Source organism: Prunus dulcis, unplaced genomic scaffold, assembly GCF_902201215.1.
Source record: "Prunus dulcis unplaced genomic scaffold, ALMONDv2, whole genome shotgun sequence".
NCBI classification, from domain to species: Eukaryota; Viridiplantae; Streptophyta; class Magnoliopsida; order Rosales; family Rosaceae; genus Prunus; species Prunus dulcis.
Window position 1 is genome coordinate 8,415 of NW_023010220.1, and position 16,920 is coordinate 25,334.

The following is a 16,920-nucleotide window of genomic DNA, read 5'->3' on the forward strand; positions in this document are numbered from 1 at the left end:
AAACAACACGAATTGAAACATTTAAAAAGGCTTTTAAAAATATATATGCTTTAATGTTGGTTGTTGAAAAGCAAATGCATGGGGCCCACAAAAAAATTGGCCTAGGCTGAAGCTGGGCTACATTTGGCCTAGTTGGAGGGCTACAGGGCCAACCAGGCCAAATGTGGCCCTCCAAATTTGGCCAAAATTTTGTTTAGCCTATGGCTGGAGATGGATTTTGCATTATTTTAAGGCTATATTTGGGATGTAGCCCACGGCTAGAGATGGCCTAAGAGGCCGGGCCAATATATATAAAGCAAAAGATAGCAGAAAATGGTTAAACATTCAAAATACTATAAAATGCCCTTGGTTAATACAAATATTAAGATTTGAAATTATTAATCAAATGAGGATAATATGGTAAATTCATACATTTTCATATTTAAAAATTAAAAATTAAAAAAAAAAATCAGATAATGAGTCCTATTTTTATAGAACACAACTACCCATTATCTTTTTTAATTCTAAAAATAAAAATAAAAATTTTAAAAAAAACTAATTGGCACACGTGCTAGTATATAATTATGATGCTTCATGAATACAACTGTCAGCGTCCTCTTCTCTAGTAACCATTTTTTAGTGAGAAAGAGACTAACAGTGTTTAGCTCAACGCCATGTAGAAACTTCAATAGGAATATTATGTACAAGTACAATGCATCAACCTCTCCATTATCGTTTCAACATAACATGTTTCTGAAGGCCAGGTATGTGTGTGTGCATAATGTAGTCTTCCCAATCAATGCATTTTGGATCAAAATTGAAAGTTTCCGATTCGACGAAACTTTCCCTTGTTATCCTTCGCAGATCCTCGGCATTGTTGTCATCAAAGCTGCATTTAAATCGAAGTAACTTAAATGCATGATTACACTGATAAAAGTACTTATGTTTAATTGACAGCCAAAATAATGCATACGTACATGCCCTTGAATAGCATGTAGGGCTCATATAGCTCTACCAAGCGCATCACCAATTTGAGTTTCTGATTATAGTTGACATACAGATCTTGAAAATATTCGCCAAATGCTTTGTTTACGAACTTTGAACCCTTGAAACAAGAATTAAAAGTAATATATATGAATATACATATACATATATAAATGTATTTAATTTGTAATTACTGTTAACGGTGAAATTACAAACCTCCAAAGGTAGCATGAAGCGAATTTGCATATACATGTGAAAAGTAGCCATAGTCTTGAAGAATTTAAGCTTGCCAACCTTGACAGGCTTTCCATCCTTATCAATCCATGGATTTTTTGTGAAGTATCGGAAGGTAAAACAGTGAATATTAAGGAAATTGATAGGATTTCTCAAAGAGCTTCCCACATGGTAAATGATACTAGACGATTTATTTGCATTTGCCACCATTGCTACAGTTATTGAATTTACCACCATATCAACAGGAACCTGCATAATTTCAAAATCGATAGTTTTGATTGTAAAATTACTGTTGTGTGCTTGTACCTATGAGTATTTGGAGAACCATGAAATTTACTGAAACTTACCATATCAAATACTGACTTAGGATCCACAAGCAAACATGTTAGCTTCCCTTTACAATAACCAGCAATTACACTATCAATGGTTCTGCAACAACAACAACAACAACAAAGATTGCACACCAAATAAAAATCATTGTACCATTACATTTTTCTGATCTGCACAGAGACCTATATTATATTAGTGCACACAATAAAAATAAAAAAATTAGTAGCCTTTTGTTTTCTTTCCCAGTCCCCAATGAAAAATTGAAAATTTTGGAAAAAATATAATGAACCACGTACTGATCTATTGTATTAGTTCCAGTGTCTCATAATAAGCTTATAATTTTGTTAACAAACAAACTGAGTTATGCGTGTTTTCTGAGTAAAATCTAGTCAAATTTTAGAGTGCTTGCAAGCTTCATACCTGAAACCTTGGACCCAACCTGGAAATGGCTCTTTATAAGTACTGGTGACTACAGTCGGACGTATGATGACGACGGATAGATTATCTTTTGAGTGTCTTAGAAGTATTTCTCCCATCGCCTTTGTGAATACGTACGTATTTGGCCATCCATACAATTTAGCCCTGCAAGAATATAAGAAATAATAATGAGAAAATTCTGTAAGGATATTAGTGAGAAGCCCCAGAGAAAAATAGACCAACAATTTCACACTGCAAAAAAATTATTTTATCTCAATTCAATGAATGAATCGATAGAGCTAGAGAACACTGCAGAAATAACTTCTTCTTTTTTTTGCTTATTGATAAAATTTGGAGAAAAATAAGTCCGAAACTAAGAATCATGCTTGTGGTTTTATAAGGCACAGCTGGATGGATGATCGAAATAACCTTTCAATGCCAAAATCCTTCATCGTGGTTGTAATAACTTCTTCTGTCGCATTTTGTGCTTTTAGTTCATTCAGTTTCTCTTCCACCAAATTCTTCTCTTGCACTTTGAAATCAAATTTAGTGATCTCCTTTTCCATCCCATCCATGCAAGATGAGTCCTCTAGTATAAGTCCTTCCCTTTCACCACATATATAAGCTGAAAAACAATCAACATATCAGTGAAGCAAATCAAAGGAAATTGAGACCAGGAAAAAACATTCTGAGATGATAAATAAAGATGAAACTTAGAAAAGAAAAAAACATTCTGTGGACGCGGTAATAGTACATAACTCTTCTCCTCTCCTTTTTTTGACATGAAATTTGAGCATATAAAGTTTAGGATATGGAAAGGCTATATATATATATATATATATACACCATATGGCAGCCTTGTAGGCCATGGGAAACCAAGAGAAGAAAACAAACACTAACCAGTTGACACGTGGAGCAGGATCTCTAGCTTTAGACATTTCTTTGCAAAGCTCAGTACGTGTTGAACTCCAAATGTATTGACACTCAGTGCAATATCATATCTGCAAACCAAAGTTATGGTAAATTGTAATTACATGTTTCTTTTGAGTAGTTTTGGGTAACATATAATATAATAGCTATATACCTTTCATCAAAATTTGTGGTTCCTGCAGAGTTCAGTATGATTTCAATGTCAGTGCACATTTCTTCTCTCAACTTGAACTCTTTCACTCCTAGGTCATCAAAAGTTACGTCTCCTGGCACAGCCACAACTTTTTTTGCTATGAATGAATCAAACTCTGCACCCCATTTCTCTCTAAGAACCTTGAACAACTCCTTCCTTATTATCTTAATATATATAAAAATAAGTAAACATTAATAAAATGTACGTCATTACAAGATACATTAAAATTATTTGGCTATTATGAAATACGTATTTATATATAAACCTGATTATGCATGCGATCTGTGGCTGACTTGGTGTCCGAAACTCTTAAAAGAAGATAAATCTTTTTCACATCTGGTTGAACCCTGAGTATTTTCTCCACAAATACTGCATGTGCATTTGTAAATTAAGTTACTATGAGAGAGAGAGAGAGAGAGAGAGAGAGAGAGAGAGATGGAATTAATGTACCCATTCCAAGGAAGCCAGTGGCTCCGGTTACTAAGATTGTCTTGTTTTGCAAATATCCTAGTATGCTCTTCAACTCCATTGTAAAAATCTGAAGGATAGGTTGAGTAATATCAGAGTGCATATATATATAGAGAGAGAGAGAGAGAGAGAAAGTCTTGCCTACTTATAAAGGTTGTACTTTTTCTCTTCCTTTTTTTGTTTTTGTTTTTTTTTCTTGAGAATGACTTTAACCTAAATTCATGAGCCATGTCGTTGGGTTTCTGTTTGTTGCTCACCGTCCCAATAATTTATCATTATTAGTAGATTCATGCAGTTGAGCTAGCAGTAAGGTATGCCTTAAACATAAGAGAAAATGAGGGGAGCATACAATAATTCATCCAACATATCTTCTGAGATGCACTATTGCCAAGAACACATTGAATACGTACACAGTTGGTAGATAGCTGATGGAGCAGACTGATGTAGACATAAGGTTTCCCTTCACATGGATGGGAGATAGGCATTATTAATGGGCAAAAACTAATTTTGCTTCCTCTAAGTTAATTTTTGCAATTTGACCCTTGTAGTTTGATGTCCTCACAAATCAAGAATATATGTCCAAATTTCGTCCAATTCTGTGATTAGATAAGTATCAGTGACGTGGAGGTGTATATTTTGGATGGCATTGGAAAGAATTTGATAGAATTTACAAAGTATCCTTAAATTGCTATTGAAACTACATAAATGAACAAAATTGAAACTATAAAGACCAAACTAATAAAATGGACAAACTACAGGGATAAATAATGACATTTTGCTTCATATTAACCACAAAGAAGTCTCACCAAAGATAGCACAAATTTTTTTGCTTTTTAAACGTAGTTGAACGATTAAAATAACCATTTTGATAGAGGTAAGCTAATTTCGATGAAGGAAGCTTCAACATGCTAGTTATGGAGGTGGTTGATTGGCTTTCATTTTGGGAGTGGCTGGTGTTGAGTGTACTAGTGTTTACTTCGTAAGCTAACCTAGTGTATCGTAAAAGGAAAATACTTAGTTCTTTATATGTATAAATTATTATTCTTTAAAGACAAATCACGACATGTATCCATAAATTTTTATTTTTGTAATTTTAATGTATTTCTCTTAATAAAAAAATAATAATTTGACATATATGAAAAAAAAAATTTATAACATTAATAAAATTATTATTTTCTTATATATTAAAAGCGTAATTTATCTATGGAGAGTGATTGAGATGTCTTAAGTATCACTTGTTTCAAGAAAAAGGAAAAAAGAGCAACACCGCCCATGCACATGCAAGTAGTCGCCTCAGCCGTCCATGCAACTTGATTTGGCAAAGTATGAACGTCTGGGAGTGACACACGTAGGTGGCGTATGTGTACAGTGTACCTAACAAAAATTCAAAGACAAAAAGAGGCATTAACTGTTGAGCAACACAACTTTTTTCCCACCAAACATTACTCAGTTTCCTATTTGGAGGTAGCCTGCTGACATAATCAGATACATGTGGACAAATGTTAGGTTTGAACTTCGAACCGCCCTCGATTTAAGAATAATGAAGGGCCATACTTCGGAAGGGGGAGGGGGAGGTGACAGTTGGGTTCAAATATAAGATCACTGTTTTGCAGATTATGGACCCACACTTCACTAATATCACTGTCGTTAATAAGGAAAATGATAGGCTTATCACATGTTTTATACCATATTATGTACCACCTCTCTAATAGAAGTGAGACCCATTGTATTAGTAGGCTTCATCTCTATTAGAGAAATGGTACACAATATGATATAAAAATGTGATAAACCTAGTATTACTCTATCAATAATAATGCTATCCGCGGTGCCGACACTTTATGAGAGCTTGTTATAGCTATCAGACCATTTATGTCCTACACAATGAACAATAAGTTTGACCATTGGATATGAACGCATTCATGTGCATCTCACTAAACACACAGCGACCTTAAAATTGAATGAAACTCATATCTCAGATGAGCTGAATCTTACCACTTAACACAGCTGCGGACAACTTCAACTCTTCTCGCAGGGGAAAAAACGACAAGATTAGAAGAAGGGTTTGACCTTGAACAAAAAGATCTTCATTCAACAAACCAAAGAAAAAATCTTTTATTCAGCAAACCAAAGAAAAAGTATTTATTCAACAAATAGTGAGGGCGGGAAACATGAATCCGCTTTGTTGCAATTTCTCACTCAAATCACACCCCGGCCCTAACATTCGTAACAATCAAGTCCACTATCAATAATGAGCCAACATACTGCAAACTTTGTAGGGAACAAAGCTTGCAGTATGTTGGTGATACAGCATAACATCAGAGACACTAACCCTACAAGGGAAAACTGGGCCGAAAACTTGAGTGTTACAGCGAGGGGTCGTTGTCATAACTCATAACAGGCCATCTTGCTTGTCCAAGACTCATATTACTCAGCCACAACCATTTCCATAAGTTATGATCTCCACAAGCAGCACGGAAATAAAGACTCGTGCAAACAGTACTAGGCAGAAGAAAGATTTAGCTGGGAAGGAGATGGGGACCTCTCTTTTCTTTTTCCTGTCACAACTGTGGTTTTCTCATTGTGACTGGCAACAAACTCTGTCGTACATGAGTTCAGTGATTCAAGGTTCCTGCAGACACCGCCAGTTCGAGATGTTTCCAAATTATGTGAGACTTCACCAGAAGCTTTAGAAACACTTGGCCGGGTAATGCAGAGCCAGGTTCTTGCAGGCTCCTGACAGCTGTCATCTGCTACAGGCACATGCCAGGATCCAATTTCTGATTCCTGAAAAAAATTGGCACCTCAATACTTTATAGTATAAAGTTAAAGGGATCAGCTTCACACGAACACTAATCACACTAACACTAATCACCACTAAGAATTTATGCACTTATAGCCCTCGTTCTGCCTTCAAACATTTAACACAATCCCGAACTCGTGAAGATTATCATTTTATTACACAACTAATTTTTATTTCAAGAACATTTGAATGAAACATTAAGCACTCAAAACAGCTCAGATAAAAAGACAAACTAAAACAGAATTTTACTGATTCAGGCGACATTTTAGAGGCAACTTAGGGATCATGGACATCTATAACAAAGTTCAAGCCCGTCATAAGTTTGCTTAAACCAAGGAACCATTTTATTAAAGCATTGTCTGTAATTGATAACTATATTCCTATTATCTAACTGATGCTCAATAGAAGACTAAACGAACTTTACCAAAAGAACTATTTCCTTCCAGCTTGAGCACAAAGACATGGTTGTCATCACAACTTTCACATTAGCATGACAGAAAGATTATGAACACAGAAATAAGACACCTAGAAGCATTGTATCCAATGCAACATAAACTCTATAAATGTATTCCACGCAACATGCATATGAATCACCCACGTTTTCATAACATTCTTTAGATTTTAGGTTTACCCATACAAGTGTTTCTCCAAAATATCTTGAATGATTTATCTTCTACAATCTGACAAGAACTTATCTATTTCGTATATAATAAATTTCTATATTCAACATTTTCTATTTTTTGTCCCCACATTAATTTCCTATTTGCACCCTCAAATTCCACACCTAGCAAAGGTGCCCCAGCATGGCCAGGGCCACTGTCCTTTTTCCTGCCTTCATTTTTTATTTTGATGAAGAAGACGAACAGTGCTCTATACCAAACTAGATAAATCAGATTATATAGAATGGAAGAAAGTCAGAGTTAGAACATGCCATCAGAATGAACCAATATGAGAAATTAAAAATAGTACCTGGATGACTGAAGAATATGGGGGCGGCATCTGAAGTTTCAGATTGCCTTTGACAAAAGTATATCGAACCTGCACAACAGGATGCATGAGAACTTATAGCATAAAAGATAGGTCTGCATGGATCAATTTCACATTTGAAGCAACCACAAGACCACTCAATCAGGTTTCAAAAGAAAAAAAGATTAAAATCAATAGAAACCATCCAACATATCACAAAACCAATTTGCAGAGACATCTGGTGGTATTGATTTTGTTGATTTTATGGCGGAATGGAACTTTTCTTTTTAATATAAGGAGTGGTTCATTTCTACAAAAAGTTTAATACGAGTTTCATTATTTCCCATTGACAATCAATATCCAATGCAATAACAAGGATTTTCCCTTGTTATCATCCTTTGAGATTGAATAAAAATATGGTAATGTAGAATATGGGGAGCACAAAAACTATGGCTAGAGACAGAAATAAAAAGGAAAAAACATCTCTGCATGTTTTCTAGAGAGGAAGAGTTGCAGGCAAAAGAGATAGTCAAGAGGTAACAGAAAAACTTGAAAGATAAAACTATTTGAAATTGCTTTTAGTTTTTGGTTTTTACTTTAGGTGCCATTCCATATACATTTTGTCACTCCATCCCTCCCCTTACCTCCTCCCTTCTTTGTCCGAGCATTTCCTCTTTACCTTTTATTAAAAAATAAAAACTGAAATCCAAAAAAAAAATAAAAAGTTCAATCTGTGAGAGGCTGCCTTGACACTTTACTTAGACCTTAATATCTCTAAACCAAACTCTTCAGGCATGCACCCCTATTAAATAAACCCCACTCAATTTTCTTTTGAGTGATTTGACTCATCAACGAGGTCCATCTTCTACACGGTCAGTTTATACTTTGTGTTAGCATGTCATGTGATTTTAGGATTCGTCTAATGCACCAGTTAACGCCAACTCACTAATTTAGTGTTGGGTGTTTCGTGTCAATACAACAGAAGCAATCGACAAGTTTGACAATTTGGATTGGAACTGCAACTGTAAAATCTTCCTTCCACTGAAATGAACTGACAGCCACTGTTTCTCTATATAAGAAAGTAAAAAATGGGTGCTATTCGTACACTAGCTTACTCAAGTCATAGAATCAACCTGATCAGATTGGTTCGGATCTTAAGCCTCTGAATTTACAAATGGTGCATTTATGTGCATTTGGTTTAATCTAAACCATTACAACAATCCAATGGTTAGAGTTGTTGCCACATGAGCTACCTTGATTACCTTCAGTGTTGAAAATAAAAATGTAGTAAAATCAAGGTAGCTCATGTGGCAATAAGTCTAACCATTTGACTGTTGTAATGGTTTAAATTAAACCAAATGCACATAAATGCACCATTTGTAAATGCTGAGGCTCGGAATCCAATTGATGTAGCACAGCCCTGGGTGTGTTAGTTTTAACACTCAGAGCAATAGGACAGAAAAGAATGAGAAAAGCTGAAGGAAAGAAAGATAGAAGGCAGGCAGAAATCAGAGAGTTAAGAGAAGGTTTAATCAATATTCAAATCTCCCTTTTAAAGAACTACATATAGGGGTATTTATAGCAAACTAAAACCTAGAGACAATAGGATTAAAATCCCCAGCTAAAACAGAAATCCTATTCCTAATAAAATAGGAAACTTAGAAATCCTACTAGGATTTGGAAAACTAAAGAATATAGGAAACTAACAAACAAATTAGGCAACTAAACAATTTAGGTCCTATGCATCCTGCATCACCAATTGGTTCAGATTGGTAAGGAAGGTTAGACACTCCTAAGACTTCTGAATGAATACAAGGGCCAGCACTGAAAATGAAAAAGCTCAAACTATGAAGTCATGATAGAGATGGACATAGAGTCTTTGATAGAACTAAAAATATGACTGCAATACAAAGAGTTTCATATCATCATGCAAAATCATATGAACTCTTCCATACTAGGAAATAAACTATTTTCTAGGTTTTAAAATGTAATTAAAACGAGGATAGCATCTATACTGATATGTTGGATGAGATTGTGAAAGAGCGGAATGAAATAAAATTTGAAAAAGCAAATAAATAAGTTTAGAACATATGACATAATATGTTCAATGAGGTCGTCCAAGAACACATACTTGGTGTCTGTCTTTCCACTTGAGAAAGAAGCTGCTTCCTAGGAGTTCAAAAATGTGATCTCGCATTTCATCATTTGTAACTAGCAAGCACTTGAGCTTCACAGCAGCATAGAGCCAATACCTGAGTCATATCAAAGAATTAATTTGTGTATTCCAAGCATAATAGTCGTGATGTTTAAAGTGATGAACACACAGGCCACCGGAGGGAGAAATGGTTCTTCATAAATACATGTTTTTTTTTTTTCTCAAAATATTCCATGTACATGTTTTTTTCTTCTTTTTTTAAGAGAGCACTTAAAAGGGGAATGTTGTTGGTGTTGCTGTTTTGAGCAACCAAAGTCTGGAGAGAGAGAGAGAGAGAGAGAGAGAGAGAGAGAGAGAGAGAGAGAAACTTTCAACCAAAAGCTTGCACAATCAGTGGAGCTGATATAGTTCATCAACATAAATGTAGGAAACAAGTAATAACATTTGGTAAGAAATGGATCTCAGGCTCATACCAATCGTCGTTGGAACCACTTGGTGTGGCATAAAGAATGCCTTTATCCATCCACTCCTCAATCAGTTTTCTGTGGGAAGGATTTTCCACAAGTCCCCGGAAACGTCTATTATGCATGACAACAAGTGGCCATTTCTCTCCACTCTTATTATACAATTCTTTCACAACAGCGTCAAGCTGTTCTATATAGAACAGAAATATAAGTCATGATTAAACGTGACTAAGGGGCCTATCAAAATAAAAGTAGAAATTGACAAAATAAGAGAGCAACAATCATCTTCGGATGTACAACCTGAGAAAGACTGAATCCACCATCTGCAAAATTCTGCTGGTAGAGCCCAATATTAGCTCCATCCACTATAGCTTCATACTCAGCATGTTTGTCCAGCCAATCCTATATTAAGACATTGGGGAAAATAAGAATTACAATATGTTTGCAAAGTAACATTGACCCAAATATAATCAAATTGAACACATAAAAAAACATTGGATTTGCTACTTTAATCTTCTTCATAGCCTCAACAACTCAAAATCGCCTCATTAATTCTGATTTCTGTCATTTCAAGGCAAAACAAATGTGCAAGACTAAATGCCAATGCAATCGAAAATTAAAGAAACACCACCACAGATTATGCAGCAGCATCTCGTTGGGCAATCAGGCCCACATTAAAGTTTATAACCGGACTAAGAAAAAATTGAATACTCAGCCCAATTGATCTGGTGGGACCATGGTACAGCAGGCCCAAGCTGGGAGTTCAAGTAATACCCACCCCACAGGAATGAATAAATGCTTCAGAGAGTTTCAAGAAAAGGAGTCACATAAGTCTAGAGGTCTAGAAGCTTCAAATAATTATGCTGTACCTAGGAAAGGGTCATCCTTGGTAGTTTAGGAAGTTAGTTGGGACAATAAAAGAGGTCTAATTAATGTTATGACTTTGAGTAATGCGTGGAAGGCTACTAGTCATCGTTACACCTGATGTGAGTCTGTCATTTTGGGGTAATGAAAAGTACTACGAAAATCACATAAACCTTGTTATACATTAAGTATAGTAAATCTATGAATCTACCACTAATATGACAACCTAACAAACAGGAAAGCATCCCAGTTCCTGCATGTTTTATTATTAAAATCCCAACTTATCTATCAGAAACAAGAATCTCCTTATACATTGAGGGGAACCAGCATCAAAATATAACATGTACATCCATATCTGCTTAAATCTTGAACTCTGCTCTCAATTCCTCAAATTTGAATACTATAGTCTCTGTCCATTACATAAATTCAAATTGGAAAAACAAAAAACAAAAAACAAAAACATGGCAAATTTGACTAATCAAAATATTTGGCTCACCTGGAACTCACTGAAATTTGACTTAACCTCCCGTTCCATTGCCAAAGCAGCAACCGACTCCGCAAACCTCTGGGTCTCCCCACAATCAATGTCAACACAAACCAAACGCTCACCACAAGAGCAACACTGGCTGCTGCTCATATCCGCATTGGCGCTCCTCACATCCCAAACCCCCTTCCCAATCCATCCCTGCCCATGCCACCCTCCCCCATTCCTCAAAACCGCCTCTTTCACCCCACCCGAATCCCAATTCGCTTCACCCAGCTCACAAGCCACTCCACCCAAAAACCAATCCTCAATGATCTTAGCCGTTGATTCTCCAACACACCTCACTACATTCCTCAACTTATGCAAATAACCATAAACCCTCTCCCCATTCCCCGTCTCCGCACTCACCTTCAGCAACGCCGCAATCTCCGGCTCCTCCAAGCTCACCCCCACCATACCCATATGCTCCTCCACCTCATACGCCTTCTCCGCCTCCAATTTCTCACAAAAGCAAAACAGCGCCGGGTCGCACGTGCGCAACCTCGGCAACACTTTATACTTATCCATACCCTTCACCAGGCCAAATGCGTAATCGCCGTCCCCTTTGGCGGCGGCAAGCCGGGCCACGGCGGTGATCGTGGCCTCGTTCGGAAGGGTTCCGATAGATAACATTTGGTTGAAGACGCGGAAGCCATTGTCCAAAGCCAATTGCTTCAGAGAGGGGTCGCTGACGGAGTTTGAGCAGAGGTAGAGGAGAGTGTTGAAGTGGTGGTGGTTGAAGTGAGTCTTTTGGGAGACGGCGGATTCGTATAGCGAGATTGCGCTGGGCAAGTCTTTGTGCTTCGAGCAGAGAGTGAGGGAGGAGTGGAATTGGGTTTCTGGAGTTTGCTTCTTCTTGATCTTCTTTGGGGTTCCCATGGGAGTGTGCAGCTGTGTTGCACCGATACGTCAGTCTTGAGGGGTATGCTCGTATCGGATACGGCGATACGTATCCGATACCGCTATGTATCGTCCGAAAGTTTGACCGTCCGATACGTCTCCGATATACGGTCCCGATACGGCGCTGCTGCGAGAAGTCTGTGGGACAGGAAGATGAAGAAGCGTCGTCGTCTGTGAGGCTCTGCTACGCGAGGAAGACGAAAAAGCGGCGCTGCTGCGCGAGGAAGAAGAAGAGCGCGTCTTTCTTTGTTTGTAGGTTTTCTCTTAGACGACGTCGTCTCATTGTTGGGCTTTCAATTTCACTTAAGTTGGAACGCACGTTTTAAGGAATAAAACCTTTTTTTTTTTCTTTTTTGAGAGAGCAACCCATTTTTTAAGGGGCAAATTGTGCTGTACGTTTGTCAGCAGCAAAACCTTTATTTTTTATTTTTTATTGGTAAAAAAACCTTTATTATATTTTTTATTGCTAGCTGCTGTTAGACTTGGGTTAGATATATTTAATTCGTTTTTTTTGTTATCAAAACGCATTTGATTCACAGGATGGATGATTGTATTGAAATGTATTTGTTATCAAAATGCATTTAATTTGGTTACCTGTATTAATTGGTTTTTAGTTTTTTTTTTTTTTTTTTTTTTTTGAAGACATTTCCAATTGAGATGGGCGATGGCATTCTAAACTCACACACTAGTAGGTCATTTGCATTGGTTTTTAGTTTTATGTTTTGAACTGAATGGATGATTATAACATGATGGATGCAATATTAGTTTTTATTATTTATATTATTTTTTTAAATGTGTATTATTTTAATGATCATATCAATGCCATACTCATATCCTAGATTTTGGAGTTTTGTCGTATTGGCGTACCCGTAACTGTATCCATGCTACATAAGTGTAGGGTTTTTAGAAAAGAAAACCTGCAGTTTCTAGTTTGGAATGTTTAAATAAGTATGGGCGGGGCTTAAATTTAACATATGCAACAAATGCATATCCAAGGCATATTCAACAAATGCACTCCTTTGGTGCATATTCAAAAGAGGCAATTCTCATAATATACTAGGCTCTCTATACATGCTTCCGCATGTGTGAGATATTTTTTTTAATCACGCACGTTGTGCCCAACTTACAAAGAGTTTTTTTTTTTTTTTTTGCATAATAAAAGAAAGAAAAAAACAGTTGAGACGGACGTCTAGAAAAATACGGGTGATAAAATGAAAACATTTAAGACGAGCATCTAGCAAAATATAATTGCAAAAAATTAAAAAAAATAAACTTTGTAAGTCGCACATAGCCCGCGTGATTAAAAAAGGCATCACGCATGCGCAAAAACGAGTGTAGAGAAGCTAGTCTAATTAATGTTCAGGTATGAGCTAAGGCAATTAGTATTCAAAAGCATGATGAAAATGCATAAATGGAAACAATGTAGACGATGATGAAAACAATTTTAGGTCTAGAGAGTCTTTAACAATGTCTTCTCTAAACTTTATATTATGTTGCAAGTTTATTTGTGGTAAAACTATTCTGTTTCCTTTTAAAGGTTTTAAGAGGTCTTTACAACATGTTCTTTAGGCTCTCTCATGTTCCGCTCATCTACTGCACATTGTATGTTATTACTATTGTGTATAAGCTAATACATTTTGAGTACTCAAATTAATTGCTGGTATTTCTTTAAGTTACAAAAATTGATGAACAATAATTAAAAAAACATGTATTGATTTTAATTTAACAATGGAATGTTATTTCATACAGGGAACTATGCATTAATTTTCTTTTGGACATATATAGACATCATTCTTTCACAATAAATAGTGTTGTTTGTATTGTCAAACTCATTTGATTTACAACTGTTAGAGATTATAAATTTCCAATGCCCTTTGTGTATGCTAAGAATCTATGATTCATTTTAAGACAGAGCTAACAGCAATGGAAGATAGGAGTGCTTCCGGCACTGGAAGAGAAAGATAAATAGATCATAAGGGCCTCTCCATACTCCGGTTTAGATAGGAGTGTTTCTTTACTCATGTAGTTCTTAAGTTCAGTAAAAGGCTTTGTCACATTTGGGAGTCCAGACGATGTTGTGCTTATTACCATTGAAGAATAGGGCACATTGATCGGTAGCCTTAGAAATGAATTTGGTAAGAGCGGCAACACATCCGGTAAGGCTCTTGATGTCCTTCACTATTTTCGGCACCTTCATATCCAGGATGGCTTGGATTTACTCAAGGTTGGCTTCAATGACGTATGTGTGCGCCTGATCTGCAGTAGAGGCCCATATCGTTGATGAAGGATGTGTGCGACTAATCTGCCAGATGCATGAAGATCTAATTGTAGCTAAAGTAAGCATCCACAAAGTTGAGTAACTCTTGGCCTGCCATAGCGTCCACTAGCTGATTAATTTGTGGCAAGAGAAAGTTATATCTCGGGCATGCACGATTAAGGTTGGTGTAACCTACACACATGCACCAATCTGCTTTTGGCTTCCGTACAAGAACTACATTGGCCCACCAGGATGGGTAATCAACCTCTCTGATGAAGCCAATACCATAGAGCTTCTTTACTTCGGTTTTCATGGCTTCATATCGCTCAGGATCATAAGCACGTTGCTTCTGTCGAACAAGTCGTATAACGGGTTCAATGCTAAGCCGATAAGAGATGACTTCAGGGGATATACCAAGCATGTCACTATAGGACCAGACAAATAATTCGGCATTCTGTTGCATAAAGGCAATAAGATTAGTGTAGAGCTTGTTTTCCAGCCGAAGCATAGCAACTAGGAGTGCTGAGTTGGTTACCCCTTACTGTTTTTGTCTCATAAAGTACTTCATCATCAACTTATGTGTGGAGATGAAGATGCGTATCTGTGCCAAGACCGTGCGCCCTAAGATTACATTGGAAGCGATAGAATAGTCAACGATAGCGATAGGAAAATTTATGATGTACCAATGGTGATAGGCAAGTTGATGTTTTTGATGGATTGGACAACATCGCCAGAGAAGCTAATTAAGGGTGTAATGTGCCGATTAATCAAGTGATAATCCACTTTGAGGGTATTGAAAGCTTCAGCGAACATGACTTTGTTGGAACTAGCAATGTTAATGAGCACTCCTGCAACGTCAAAATTAGAAATATATGCCTAAATGATCAGGGATCGTCATTAGGAAAAATGACACTATGCTCTTCATTCTCGCTTTGACATTTTCGGCATACACCACGCTTGGCACTGAAGACTTAATGTGCAGAGAAAGAGCAGATGTAATAGAATCAATGAGAGGTGACAACTAAAGTAGGTCTGCCACTGATAGTGGAAATCATGTTGATCTGTCATCGGTAAGTAGGTTCGGCAGGGTGGTATAGGTCACATACATGTCGAGTTTACCCCTTCCGAATAAGGACTTCAGTAATGTTTCACAGGGCGATGCAAGATTGTATCGCGCCCGTAAAACTAGTGGAAGAGGCAAAAGACAACAGTATCAGCCACGGGTTTGTTAGTTGGCCCTCTAATAGGAGGCTTAGGTATCATCGGTGCCTCATTGACTAGGACCTTCTCATACGTGAAGTTGAATATGGTGAAGACTTCAAACGGTGGCTTGGGTTTGAAGGTGCAAGTTTGCCATTTTTTTTGTAATGAGTGGCCACCAGAACGATAAGAATTGAAGAAAAATATGGTTTGACCATTCTTTACCATGCTTGGTGTTATCGAAATATGGTTGATAACCCTCCTTCCTTTTAAAATTGCGATTGCGTGGTGCATCATTAGAAGAACAATAGCAGTTACTCCTTTGGGATTTTTGTGGTTGTTAAGGGTACAGATGGTCCATGGGTCGTCGTAGGTAGCACGTTCCCGAATATGAAGTATTCTTCTTTAGTATGAATGGCGGCGTACTTCATTAGTTCGTTACGATTTGATTGGTTCAATAGAATTGATGCTCACCCTTACTAGTATTATGTATGTTGTTAATGTACCCCTCTTGAATTATGAATAAAATTTCCACTTATTAATAAAGATTGACCCCAAAAAAAAAAAATAATAATAATAATATTAAAATTTTATTTATAAAAAGAGAAATGCTACACTTACCACATTTTTATCCCACATTTCTATACCACATGATGTGGCATGTCCATATTATATGTCACATCAATTAAATCAATGAAGTGTATTTTAATTAAGACAATTAGAAAAACAAATATTGGAATAAATCATAAAAGAAAAGAAAATATTAAATCATTTTAATTGATGTGGCTGTCCACCTCAGCTGTCACATAAGATAGTATACAAATGTGGTAAAAGTAGCATTATTCTTATAAAAAATATAAAAATGATATTTTTGTTTTCCCAAAACTTGCACTGGCCAGCCTTAGTTCAGCCCTAAGACCAACATTGGTATATTCCATTTAATTTTATTTATTGAAAACCATCCCATTATAATTTGGTGATGATGAAGATAAGCAAATGCTGTGGTTGTCAAATTTAATTTAATTTAGTGGGGATGAAGGTGAGCAAAAGTTGTAACTTGCAACGTTCTTAGTATATATATACACTTTCTTTTTTTCAAGAAATTAGCAAGCAACTGGAAAACTGCACAACCAAGAAACATTGTAATCTTCATCTCCCCATACCTTGGAATCAGAGAGGCCTGCAGCAAGAATCATTTATCATCACATTTCTTCAAAACCAAAAAAATATATAAACCAACTTTCAAAGTCAATACC

The 16,920-nt window shown here is 36.5% G+C and overlaps 2 protein-coding genes across 3 annotated transcripts; both read right to left on the reverse strand.

Moving 5' to 3' along the window:
* Window positions 1-538: 538 nt before the first annotated feature.
* Window positions 539-3,981, reverse strand: LOC117613224 (fatty acyl-CoA reductase 3-like). 2 transcript variants are annotated; one of them, XM_034341853.1, is made up of 11 exons: window positions 3,946-3,981; window positions 3,518-3,605; window positions 3,333-3,436; window positions 3,029-3,231; window positions 2,845-2,945; window positions 2,374-2,569; window positions 1,948-2,109; window positions 1,545-1,626; window positions 1,180-1,446; window positions 957-1,084; window positions 539-868 (listed from the first exon to the last, which is right to left on the reverse strand). In XM_034341853.1, exons 2-11 carry the CDS (start codon window positions 3,594-3,596, stop codon window positions 709-711), a joined length of 1,482 nt encoding a protein of 493 aa, XP_034197744.1. In that variant the 5' UTR covers window positions 3,597-3,605; window positions 3,946-3,981; the 3' UTR covers window positions 539-708. The 2 variants fall into 2 exon arrangements, with proteins under 2 accessions (XP_034197744.1, XP_034197745.1); XM_034341854.1 differs by lacking the exon at window positions 3,946-3,981 and having other exon boundaries at window positions 3,518-3,633.
* Window positions 3,982-5,618: 1,637 nt separating this feature from the next.
* Window positions 5,619-12,466, reverse strand: LOC117613225 (proteinaceous RNase P 2-like). The gene is made up of 6 exons (XM_034341855.1): window positions 11,281-12,466; window positions 10,221-10,322; window positions 9,930-10,105; window positions 9,433-9,553; window positions 7,305-7,373; window positions 5,619-6,319 (listed from the first exon to the last, which is right to left on the reverse strand). The coding sequence occupies exons 1-6, from the start codon at window positions 12,184-12,186 to the stop codon at window positions 6,035-6,037; spliced, it is 1,659 nt and encodes a 552-aa protein (XP_034197746.1). The 5' UTR covers window positions 12,187-12,466; the 3' UTR covers window positions 5,619-6,034.
* Window positions 12,467-16,920: the final 4,454 nt, after the last annotated feature.